The sequence below is a fragment of the Myxine glutinosa genome, chromosome 8 (genome assembly GCF_964187855.1).
Source record: "Myxine glutinosa chromosome 8, kmMyxGlut1.1, whole genome shotgun sequence".
Taxonomy (NCBI): domain Eukaryota; kingdom Metazoa; phylum Chordata; class Myxini; order Myxiniformes; family Myxinidae; genus Myxine; species Myxine glutinosa.
The window spans coordinates 69218176-69231579 of NC_136268.1; the positions used below are offsets into that span (position 1 = coordinate 69218176).

Below are 13404 nucleotides of genomic sequence, written 5' to 3' on the forward strand. Positions count from 1 at the left end.
TTTCGTATTAAATTTAACGTACCACTTACAATCAAACTTTATAAAGAGGGGGATATTGTTAATATGGTAATTGATAAATGGGGGTATGATATGCCTGATTTAGGGTATAATTGGTTCTTTTCAATAAACTTGGAAGACCTACAAGATTTTATTTGGTCCCGTAAAGAAGAATATTACCCCGTTGGTGACCATAATGCGGTATGTGGAAACACAATTAATAGTCAACTAATACATGTTAGGAAATAAAAAAATTATATGGTAGCATAGCGATGGTTTGTATGACAAAGAGTCAAGACAATCATATAACTATACAAAGTCAGGGAATACAAACAGATTTGGTGGTGGGAAGATGGAATGGTATTACCTGTCATCTAGTATTAATCTCATGTATATTTCAAAAACATAAATGGTTATTTAATTTGAAATTAAATAATTTCAAATTAGTTTTTACCAATTCTATGTATTCACTCTTCAATTCTTGCTGCCCTTACCACCTCTTCTATTGTTGTCTCTACTTCCTCCTTTTCCTCAGTTGACCTTGCTACCCTCTTCTCCTCTTCCCTTGCTTCTGCTTCCCTCTTCTCCTCTTTCCTTGCTTTTGCTTCCCTTATTTCCCTTGCTCTCCTTGCTTCCAACCTTGCTCTTATTGCTTCCCATTTTTCCTTTGCTGCCTCTGCTCCTGCTTTAACTGCCTCAGTCCATACTTTTGTTACTCCTTCCTTTGTTGCTTCTACTTCCCCCTCTTCCTCTGTTACCCCTGCTACTCTTGTTTCCTCCTTCATCTTCTCCAAGTCCTCCTTCATCTTCTCCAATTCCTCCTTCATCGTCTTCCATTCCTCCCTGTCCTTTTCCTCCTTCTCCCTCTCTTCCATATCCTTCTCCTTTTCCTCCTTCTCCCTCTCTTCCTTGTCTCTTTTTACCCTTAGAGCATCTCCCCAGAGTACATCATACATAAAATCATCTGGATTTTGAGCTAATCTTGCATTTATAATTATTTTTCTTACAATGGGGTACCAATAAGATTTATTGACAATTTCTAAAAGACTTTTATATTTCATAACCTTGAGAAGGTCATTTTTATTTAGTATTTTAAGCAGGTCTCTAGTTGTAGGTTTTACAATATCTGTATATGGCCAATCCTTAATTACAAACTTTCCCTGTTTATGTTCCAATTCATAAGGAATTAAAAATGTTGCTCCCTTTTCTTGCAAGTATCCTTGAATACAAAAATAAAAATTCTCCTGAAGTAGTTTTCTTGCCATTTTAATATAAAAAAATTATTAATTATCTTCAATTGGGTCAATAAACATTTTTACCGTGCCAATTGTCGTGAAGTAATATGGTTCCATCCGAGGGATGCCCTCCATCTCCGAAACGTTACTCATGATGCTATTCCGACGCCGACCGCTTGGGGAGGATTTATATACCCGCTATGAGTAAGGATGGGTCATTCCGCTCTCGTGTCTTCGAGTTGGTAAGATTGTTGCAAGATCGGTTACATTTGCTAATATCTCTGCAATGGCGTAATGGTAATGAAAGTGGCCAGAAATGCTTGCTTAAATAGCTTTTGTGTTTTCTTTGTAGATCAGTCGCATTCAAGTGAATAAAAGCTCACAGCTTGGAGTTTTGGTGGACCGTCTCGTTTCGTTTCACCACACCTATAACGCTATTACAACATAAAAATAATGGTTTGGAGATATTATTCTCATTCATTTCTGTATGAATTGCAATAGGATTACTCGAAATAGAACCAAGTTTCCCAATACGCGTAAATTGTTCTGATTTAAAATAACCGTGGTAATCTAATTTATTCGTTAACCACCCCTCATCCTCCTCTATTTCTGTTTCTGAATTAGTGAAAGAAACAATCTTTTTTTACCATATGTGCCATCTCAAAAATAAAAGAAAGAGTATTATTACTACATTTTATTTCGATGGTTGGCATTTTAAATGATTGACAAAGTGAATTAAAACTTGATGGCGAAATAGGGGTTGGAGCCGTTTGATACGTTTGAATATTTACGGGAATTATATTTTGAACAGATTCTATATTAATTCCCAGCCACGTACTAGAATTATCGAACAACGACTTTACATCAACGATAAATTCAAGGGGTGTTTCCATTTTAAAAACGAGCTCTGCTTTACTTTTGATACATTTGAAAAACTGTTTGATATGTAATCCAAGTCCAATGTGAAGCATATCCATATGGTTGTAATAATATTCCTCGAAACAATCGCGGGGTAATATAACTTTGATCAGTATGTTTTGCGTTGTATACTTTTCAAGATGTAAACCTTCGGTAGTTATCGTGAAACAAATGGTATTCATGTTATTATACAATAATTCAAACAGGGCTTTAAACTTGTTTGAATGTTTTGATCGAGCGTAAAAAAGCATTACTTATTTTAATAACGCAATGTTTCTTTATACTAAAGATCAATTTTTTAAAATAATATATTCGCCAAGTTTTGTCTTTTGTAACTCTTGTGAATAAAATGACCCTAAGATTTCTTCTCCATGTAAATCATATAATTTATAAGTCCAAGGTACTGTATCCGTCACCTCAACGATTTTAAAAAGTTCATCAGTCCATCTCTTTGTGTAAGCCTTCTCAAAATGACTTTTCCACCTGTATATTCTTACAACATCGTCAACTTTGAACTTTGGTTTTCTCAAATTAATCTCCTTTTCATATTCTAATTTTGTAACTGTTTCGGACGGTTTTTCTTCAGTAGATGAATGTACCATATTGTTATAATTATCAACAATATCCTGAATTTTCGATACCCATTGTTGAGAACCGACTTGTGTGAATTTTTTATGCAGCCTCTCTTGCAAAGTACGATTAAAACGCTCAATGACAACTGCTTTTCCTTCATTAAATGTACTGTATAATGTAATGCCATGCTCTTTCAGATATTTCATAAACATGCTGTTGTAGAACTCTGTCCCCCTCATCGGTCCACAGCTTCTTAGGCGTTCTCTTACTTTTATTACATATCTGTTGGAAGGCTAACATCAGAGTATTACCTCTCTTGTTTTTCAGGGGAACAACCAGGGTAAATGTACTTCTCAAATCAATAATGGTTAAAGCATATTTGTATCCTTTATCATTATTTAGTTCAATTAAATCAGCAGACCAGATGTGATCTACACCTTTGGAATAAACCATCCTTCGTTTAAACTTTGTGATCATAGGTTTGTGTAACTCATTAGCTAAAATGACTCCTTCCTCAGGTTTAATATCATCCTTGGAGTTAATAGCTTTTTTGAAGGGTAATTCCAAGCCCTAATCTCAATTTAGCGCCTATCATCTTCTTCACGATAAACCTATCAACTTTCTCTCTCAACGTTGGATTTCGGATCAGAGATAAATTATACAGCATTTCTCTATCAGCTTCATGTTTTTCATCCAGCATAGTGGCATTACAATAATCAATGTCATGCTTCATACACACCTCATCAACCCTGTTTTTAGGTTTAGACCAAGGTTTAGGGTTGCCATCCTCATCTAGTCTTTTATCCAAGTTTGTTCCTGGGCCACACTTCCGGTGTGGCCACTTCTCCTGGGCTCCTGAGCCACTTCCACACTTCCGGAAAAAGCGGCACTTCCGGTCCCTCGAGCGACGAGGCTTGCTTCGATCTCTCCACGGCATCAAAGTTTGAGTGTTTTCCCGTTCGTTTCTTTGTCAAATCTCCGCTGGGTATTTTGTTGTGTATGTGTTATTGTGTGTTTCTATTTGGTTTTGTAGTTGTTGCAAATTTGTGTGTAATTAGTCGTTTTTTTGTTCGCGCCTCGTGCGGCCTGGTCTCTCCAGGCTCCCTCCCCCCCCCCCCTCCCCCATCAGTGTTTTGTGAATATGGGTTCTTTCCTTCATAGTATTTGCTTGTTTCTTTTTATTTTATTTTCTCCCCCCTACCTCTCACGAACATCTTACCCTTTGTCCAGCGTTTTGAAAACAGAACAAACAAATAAACAAACAAACAAAAAAATTCTATATTAATTCTTTCTCTCCTCCCGGACACGTGCTTGTTCGCTCTCCTCCTCGTCTCGACTTGTGCCCCGCCCCCTATATCTCGTTTTTCTTCCACCTCTGCTACTGCTTTCTCAAATCCACGTTCTCACTTAGAGACTTTTCCCAGATTGTTTTTCATGGTTTTGTTTAAATATGTTTAAACCACAGCCGTGATGCTGACGCCACCCTCCCCCCCTCCCCCCCCAGAATTTCCATGTTTTAAACGTTTCCCAGTGTTTACCCTGGATTAAAATAGGTACACCGTATCCCTGCGTGTCGTAAGAGACGACGAAGAGGGTTGGCGTCAGGAAGGGCATCCGGCCATAAAAACATTGCCTCAAAAAGAGAACCATGACAATTACAACTACATATGGGCAGGGCACAGCCCGAAGTGGAGATCGGTTTCTGAGGTTTGGGACATGGAATGTAGGGACAATGACAGGGAGATCAGGAGAAGTGGTGGAAGTATTGGTCAGAAGAAGAGTGGACATATGTTGTGTGCAAGAGACGAGATGGAAGGGAAGTGGTGTGAGAATGGTGAAGGGTAGGCAGGGACAGAAATACAAGTTTATGTGGCAAGGGTGCCTGGAGGGCGTGAATGGTGTTGGTGTCCTGTTTTCTGAGGAGTTTGTAGACAGTGTGGTGAGTGTGACTAGAGTGAGTGATAGGTTGATGATGGTGAAAATGATGATTGGAAAGCTCTTGGTGAACGTCATCTCAGGATATGCTCCACAGGTTGGTCGAAGCGATGAAGAGAAGGAAAAGTTCTGGTGTGCGATAGAGAAGCTGATGGAAAACGTGAAAGATGAGGAAGTTGTTGTGGTAGGAGGAGACCTAAATGGACATGTGGGAAGGAGTATGGATGGTTTTGACGGAGTTCATGGGGGTTACGGATATGGTGTGAGAAATGGAGAAGGTGAAAGGATTTTGGAGTTTGCAGATGGAGCTGATTTGTTGATTTGTAATACTCAGTTCCAGAAAGAGGATAATAAGCTTGTTACATACACGTCAGGTGGGTCGACGACAACCGTTGACTACCTGATGGTGCGTAGGCGAGATAGGGGGCACCTCCGGGACACAAAGGTGATCCCGGGGGAGGAGGCTGTTTCACAGCACCACTTGGTTGTCTGCGACATAAGGGTGAAAGGTGCGAGGAGAGCTCGGCTGGTGAAGTACCAACCGAGACTGAAGGTGTGGAGGTTGAAAGAGGTGACAGTGAGGGAGGCAGGAAAAGAGAGGCTGAGTAGGGTAGAGGATGATGTGGTTGAGCTTGAACGTGGTTGGATGTCAATGAAAGATAGTCTGTTGGGAGCCGTTGGTGAGGTATGTGGATGGACAAAAGGACCACCGAGGCACTCGGAAACATGGTGGTGGGATGATGAAGTTGGAAAGAGGATTGACGAGAAGAGGAAGAAGTTCAAGGAGTGGCAGAAGGCGAAGGGTACGGGAGCAGAAACAGCAGAGCATGAAAGTTATAAGGCAGCCAGGAAGGCTGCAAAGAAAGAGGTAGCAAAGGCGCAGGAGGCATGTAGGAAAATGTTCGGAGAACGCTTGGATTCGGAAGAGGGTCAGAAAGCAGTATTCAGGATTGCAAAGCAGATAGCGAAAGAGAGGTGTGATGTGATGGGGGTGAGTTGCTTGAAGGATGAAGTGGGACAAATCGTTGTCGACCCAGATGGAATTAAAGGAAGATGGAAAAGATATATGGAAATGCTGTTGAATACAGAGAATGAATGGGATGGCAACATAGAGAGTAACCCAGTTTTAGGACCGGCAGAGAAGATAACTGAGAAGGAAGTTGAGGAAGCGATAAAAGCAATGAAGGGTAGAAAAGCGGGAGGGCCGACGGGAGTTGTGGGAGATATGTTGAAGGCAGAAGGAAGTTGGGATGTGAAGAGAATGACAGAGATCTGTAATCTGGTGGTGAAAGAAGGCCGCATTCCAGTGTATTGGGACCTGAGTACCCTCGTCCCTCTATACAAGGGGAAAGGTGACCCTCTGGAGTGTGGCTCGTACTGAGGTTAGAGAATTTGATGTAAGCATAATGTGAATTTTCTTCCAAATTATAATATAGAAGGTCAATATGAGTTTCATCATTTTTATAGTTATCAGAAGTTTGTAAAACCTGAACTTTGTTTTTATCCGTTAGTCCGTAAACATTAACAGATAGATTATTCATTTTCTCAAATTTAGGAATATCTTTCATGGACATTGGAAATGGTAAACGAGCAACATTTAACTCATTTTCATATTTCTCATAATGTGATACCCTTTGAACATGATGTTCAGCAGGATGTAAGCGTGCAAGAATAGACCATAGAAAACATTTATGATCTTTATTTTGAGTATTAATAATTGCCTTTTTAAGCATATTTTTCGGCAATTCAATATAAGAAGAAGCTTTTAGGGGGTTTGATTTTAGAACATGTATATTGATGAAAAGTATTCTAGTAATAGTAAATCCACTACCCACAAGCGAATGATCCACCTGTTCTTCTTGTTCTATAAGTTTGTCATAAACGCCTGTTAATAAGAATCCCTGGAGTGATGCGATAAAGTACGGTTTTGTTCTCCTATAACGTTTTATAATAATATCCCCTATTTCAGTATTTGGTTTTTTCAATTCCATTTTTACTCCCATATAAAATTTAAGGGGTTTAATCTCATCCAAAACATTCTTTACATAGCTTTCAACAGCGGGTTTGACTGTTTCAACCGCCTCAGCTATTGATTTTGGTTCTGGGGGTGGTAAATTAAAAATCCTTATTTTAATATGTCCCCTAAATGCCCCATCAGTGTCCTAAATAGTGTATCCCACCAACTTTGCATTTTTTTGATTTAAGATGAGCAAGAAAACTCCTCTTCATGACTGACATCACAAACATGGCAATATTTTGTTTCTCGTTCGGGTGGAGCTATCATATGTAAAAGTTTGAGTGTATGTTTTTGGGATTCAAGATGTCTTTTACGTCCACTTTTATAATCACGTTTACAAACATCGCAATACCATGTTTTTGGTTTTTCTTGTTCAAGTGGAGCCATCATCTGTGAAAGTTTGGCTTTGTATTTGTTGGATTGAAGGTGTTGTTTATAATTGTTTTTATAATCGCGATCACAAACATTACAATATGTTGTGACCACCTTTTTATATGCCCTCATATTGTTCATTTAATATAAGAGAAAGTTCTTTAAACTAAAAATCAATTTTTTTCCCCACAACATAAAATGAATAAAATTAAAATGTTGGTGTAAATGTCCACCCCAATGTGTTAAATAAGTTATGACAAATCTCATCATGAAATTTTTTACGCTCAATTGTTTTAAAACCAGTAAAATCTTCAAGATTACATTTATGATTATGTTTATACAATAACTGAAATAATAAATATTGTATATTCAGAATTTTTTTTCTATCTGGTGCTTCAACCTTATCTCTGCCATGTTTTCCATAGTTTAGGTTTAATAATGTTTTAAAATCGGTAATTAGCGCTTGTTCTAAATGAGAAATATCATCCACTTTCTTCTTGGTTAATGTTACATATAAAAATATAAAAATAAAAAACACCTTTAGAGGCCACTTTCCCCCCGCAAAGCGGGGGTTGGCCTTTTTCGGGCACCGTGGTTGTTGTTGTTTTTTTGGTTGTTGTTGGTCCCCTTTTTGAAGCAATGTTTTGCGGCCGGATGCCCTTCCTGCCGCCAACCCTGTTTGTCGCCTTTTACGACAAGCAGGGAATTACCAGTGAACTGGTACTCAATTAGCCGACCTCAGAAGGATGACAGGCTGAGTCAACCCCCCTGGCGTTAATTCAGCGATCGACTGGGATTCGAACCCAGGATCCCTGGATCCTAAGCTGGCACCCTAGCCGCTAAGGCAACACCAGGCTTGGTTACATACATTAGATAAATATTACCATAATGTTTAGTATATTTTAATTATTGTAGAAACATGGTGAGACGAGTTTTCGTGATATTGGAATATTTTATAACCTCGTCTTCATGGTTGATCAAAAGTCTATATGCTTTAAACTTTTCATTCAGATCGTTATAAACCTTTTCTGGTATTTTACAATATTGTTTACCTTGATATTGAGTAATACATTTTTGAAAATGAGAAACTCTATTGTAAATATTTTTCCCTATTATATTTACTCTCTTATAATCATCATTTGTCATATTAGTGTTAAAACTTAATTGTTGGTTATTACACCACAAACATGTTTTAATATTTGTGTTAGTTATTTCAAAATCAGATAAGTTTTGATTTTTACAAAATGTACAAGTAATTTTAGCGATAGGTTTAATTTCATATAAAATGGGTATATTCCATAATTTTGACCTTATGATTTCTTTAACAATATCTAAAAACTCATTTATAATAGATACTTTCTTTTTAAAGATTGGATTATGTGTATTCTTCGGTGACAATGGTTTAGATAAAATTGATTTATATTCATGTGTCAATAATCCTGTCCTTACAATGTAAAACATTTTATCCTGATTAATATTCTGTAATGTTTGTTCAATATTTGCAATATTTGTTTTAATATCACCTGATGTTTCATTATAAGCTACAATTAAATCTTTTACCCTATTTAATTTTCCATGAAGTACATCAAATTCCATGTTAAATTTATTAATTATTTCATTATCAATGTGAATAATATCTATTTTTTTCATTTATGTTATTCATTTGTATTATAATTCTCATCCTGTTAAACTAAAAATCAATTTTTTAGTTTTATGATTATTTTAGCGAAATTTTGGAAATTTGGGGAAATTCGAGAAAATCGTGAAATCTGACAAATCAGAAATTTTGAAAATCAATTATTTTATTTTTTTGAAAATCGTGAAATCTGAAAATTTGGAAAATTTGGAAAATTGGAAAATAAATTAATTAATTGGTCACTTCCGGTTTGTGGTGAGTCACTTCCTGTTTTTTGGGTTGAGGTCGTTTCGCTTTGGGGGTAGGGGGGATGTGGGGAGGGTGGTCTGGTCTGGAACCCCTATTCAACAAATCATGAAAATAAAATCATGAAAAATGGAAATTTGGAAATTTGGGAGAAAATTGATAAAATCGCGAAATCTGAAAAATAATTAATTAATTGGCCACTTCCGGTTTGTGGTGAGTCACTTCCTGTTTTTGGGTTGAGGCAGTTTCGGTTTGGGAGTAAAGGGGATGTGGGGAGGGTGGGGAAAGGGGATGTGGGGAGGATGGCCTGGAGGATGGCCTATACATCTACTCCTGGGAGAAACGGATTGTAAAAAAGAGGTTCTTGCAGGAACATTCGGCAATTATAAGCATCAATTAATCAGTGAACGCTAAAACCCTTCCAAGTATCCAGCAAGCTTTGATAAAACATCGGAAGTGAGCCAAAATGAATCCGTTCCAGGTCGATCAAGAAAAGTTGCCGGTCATACCGCAATCCACCGGCCTGTTGCAACAAAAAAAAGTGCAAAAGGACGCCATGGCAGCTGCTCGGTGAACAGCAGTTTTTTCACAGTTTGCAGACGAAAAGCAATGACTCGGCTGGGGATGTTCATAACACCTTGGCCACCCTCTTTCCGAGGGCAGTGCAACACAGCAGGTCGAAGCCAGTGGTAGCCACTCCAAAATAAATTCACCAGTGCTCGCTGGATGGAAAGGATTAGTCCTTTAGGTGGCTGTAAGGCAATAACTTTGTGCCATAACATAGCTGCTATTACGTCGGTTATTGATAACCAGGCTGCATCCCCGATAAGGACAGAGACCTCAGTAGTCCTTCCCACATTTTTAGCCGGCATGCAATCTGTTCAAGCACACCTTCCCAATTCTTAGATTCCATGTCAGGATTGCCAAGATAGACTCCGAGGTATTTAACCCCATCAGTTCTCCATACTATGTTTTGTGGGAGTGAAGGTGGTGGTATTGAGGAAAGATTTTTATGACCGCACCACAGGGCCGTACTTTTGCTCCAATTCACCTCACTGGAGGAGGCAGTGGAGAAATTTTTCAAACACCGTTTAAAAACCAAGACTGTTTTGGTCTCTAATTGAAACACAATCATCATCAGCGTAAGCAGTCAACACAAATTTTGGACCTTCGACGCCTCTATTATTCTGGGGCATTCGCTGCCTGATGGAGGACAAGAGACCTCCAATGAATATGGATTCGGATACAATAATTATTTAATTTCAAGTGATTCTTCACCATTGAGTGATAGGGCTAAAACCGATACATAGTACGATATCTCAAAAAGTTATGCACGGATTTGGACAAAACTTGGTGGACCGGTTGGGTGTGTGACAAGAACGAATAGATTAGATTTTGATGAAGATCTGAATATTGATTCGGATACGAGAATTATTTAATTTTTAAGTGATTCTTCACCAGTGAGATCAGGTGAAAAGCGATAGATCTACTATACAAGAGAGCCGTTGGTCTGTGTCGCCATTTTTCTCAGAGATGGCTGAACGGATCTTCGTCAAACTTTCAGAGGTTCATCATTGAGTGTCTGGGAGTGTTTAAGGCCAAAAAGAAAAAAGATTTTTTTTTTTGAAAATTAAAAAAAAAATCGTTTTTTTTTGGATTTAAAAAAAATTCGCTCCATAGTGCCTAAACCTTTTTGATAGATGACAGTTGTATAAAAGTACACATTTGCATAAATAAATACAAAACAATCACCAGATATTTAAACATAAATAGTGAAACAATTCCGGAAGCGGTCAAAGTTGGTAGTAAGGCTTCTTCTTCCTGGACGTCATCCGACTTAACTCAGAAATGTGATCAACGGCACATTCACCAGCATATATTCAACAAAAGGTAAAATGATGATTTGATATTTGTGATGGATTCTGATTTGGATGTAATTGCTTTTCCATTATATTTGCCCTCATTTCAAATATGTTAATGTTTCTTTTTCACTTTGAGCAACGCCGGGTACTCCAGCCATAAACACTTTTATAGCTCATTCAGGGGCCGAGGCCTCATTCAGGGATGTGGGTGGGGGACCGGGAGAGGGGCGTATATTCTCTATGTAAATGTGTACCGTGTTGCGCCACCTGGTGATGGTGGCAGAGGGTATTACAATTCCTTTTTTTACCTGTGCAACACTGAGGTTAGGAAGCACTCTTTGCATGGGAAAAAATTTCCTCCTTCCCTCCCCCCCTCCAACCCCAAAATGGAGGGGCCTATCAAACTGTAGTTTTCAGGAATTTATCCCCCACGAATCCAGGGTTCTATTGTACCAGTTTCGCATATACTCCTCACAGTCTTGCATACAGCTCCTGTTGAAGCGGTTGAGCTACAACTGCCACATGTAGTAGTCTTCCCTTGCAAAGACTGATTTCCATACACTTAACATGTGATATTTCCTCCCCAGGAGCCATAGTATTCTCCACACTACAATTATATTACTGTTTATACTTTTATAATAGCACTGCATGTGTGGCAAGTTATGATTGCTGGCATCACAAGCATTCATAATGTACTATAGCAACACATGATTGGACAATGAAGCATTTCCTTATCAAACACGAGATGTGATTCCAACACGTTATTTACATTTTAAACAACGTTTATCCCATTTCCACAATTATTTTGAATACTGTGTAGCAGACATGCCACACACACACACCTGATGAAAATAATGAATCAGGAGGTGGTTCAAGGGCGTGGTTCAACCAATCAGCAGAGGAAGGAAGGGAGGAGACCGTTGTTATTGGGAAAGGTCTTTGAAGAAAGAGGTTTCCATCAGAAGAGAAGAGGGATTGAGAAGCCACTGAAGAATTTCCCAAACAGGTGCTTGGTAACGAGGCAGGACCATGTGATGAGATCTACAAATAAAAATCCAGTTGAATAAAGAACGGAAAAGACACATTGATCGGAAGGTAAACAATAGATTATCTAGGCAGTATTAACAGTAGTTTTGGTGTTCAAATACTTAAATACATGGAGAAGAAGCAAAATAATGCATTCCTCAGTCATAGGGGGCAAAAGCCCTGCCTGGCAAAGTGTGAAACAGCAAGCTGCAAGTATCTGTGAAAAGAATTTAACAAAAAGAGGAAATATTTCCGTGAATAGTGGGGTTTGCATATACTAGGAGGGAGGGGGGGGGGTGTTGTGGAGGAATCTAGCGTCGGGGAGAGGGGGGGACGGGGGACGGAAGATGGGGATGCCGCAAGGAAAAAACAGAAGAGGGGGGATGTTGCGAGGAATAACGGAAGACAGTGACATCGTGCGGAAAAAAGGAAGAGAGGCTGTGACGGAAAAAAAACGGAAGAGGGGGATGCCACAGGGTAAAATTGAAGAGGGGGACACCGCGAAGAAAAACGGAAGTGGGAGAGGTTATGAGGGGGGGGGGGGGAAACGGAAGAGGGGGATGCTGCGGGGAAAAAGGAAGAGGGGTAGTGGAAAGACGAGGACATTATAAATACTAGTGCCAGCACTGACTAGGATACCGTAGAGAATTCAACCGTCAATTCACGCCTCACAAATTCACGACTCCCATTCAATTCACGACTCCCAGGAAAGACTGGGTGGGGATCAGGAATAGGCTGGTGACGCTGGAGAGACAGCATCGGGGGCAGGTGGCCTTGTAAGCCATTTTGCCAAGCTGCATGGTTTGGATTGTGTGGCACCCATAATTTACAGTGTTGGTAAAAAATAGAGAACACCCTAATGGCTCTCCGAGAGGTGGGGCGGAAGATGGGCCCAAACGGACAGATAAAACGGACAAATTAGACCCCTATATTAGATGCAAGTCTGGTAAGGTGTCAGTGTGGACGTGAGTTCGGATCCATCAGAGGGTTGAGGATCCATCAGGCCAGGAAAGGGTGTGGGAGTGATCGTGTGGGAGATGTTGGTCTATGGGGTGATGGTGTGCATGTGGAGGCAGTGCAGGATCGAGAGAAGTGTGGGTGTGGACGTGAGTTTGAGTCGGTGAGAGGATTGCATATCCATCAGAGCCGGATGGGGCGTGTGCGTAAGGTGGGTGAGGAGGAGGTACAGCAACGCAGCGCCTTTGAAAAGGGGACACGTAAGACGGCCGGGAGAAACAGCCAGGTAGCAAGCCACAGTGTTGTATCTCCTGGGGTTGTACTTCAGCAGGGAAAGGATGTGAGGAGGAGAGTGAAATGACCAGGCATGGGAGAAAGGGAAGTATGGGAGAGAATGGATGGAGTGATGTGTGGGGCGCTTCATAGGTTGGAAGGAAGAGTGGAAGATAGATTGAGAAAGATGAATGAGATTGTGTTTGAGTATGCATGTGTCACGTTTGGAGTGAAAGAGTGTGTAGAGAGGGGTGAGAAGGAGGCATGTTTGAGCAGGAGGCAGAGGGAGATCCATGAGTTCAGAATGGAGTTGAGGAGTTTGAATGGAAGATGGAAGAGGGCAGTGGAATGGCCTTG

General features: G+C 39.7%; 1 protein-coding gene across 1 annotated transcript in view; it reads right to left on the bottom strand.

The window, feature by feature from the left end:
• Window positions 1-13404, bottom strand: part of CNOT4 (CCR4-NOT transcription complex subunit 4) — a 135055-nt gene that overhangs the window by 20640 nt on the left and 101011 nt on the right. The window contains exon 10 of the mRNA XM_078783372.1: window positions 11634-11832. Within this exon, the coding sequence (XP_078639498.1) occupies window positions 11634-11832 (199 nt within the window). The remainder of the gene's footprint in view (window positions 1-11633; window positions 11833-13404) is intronic.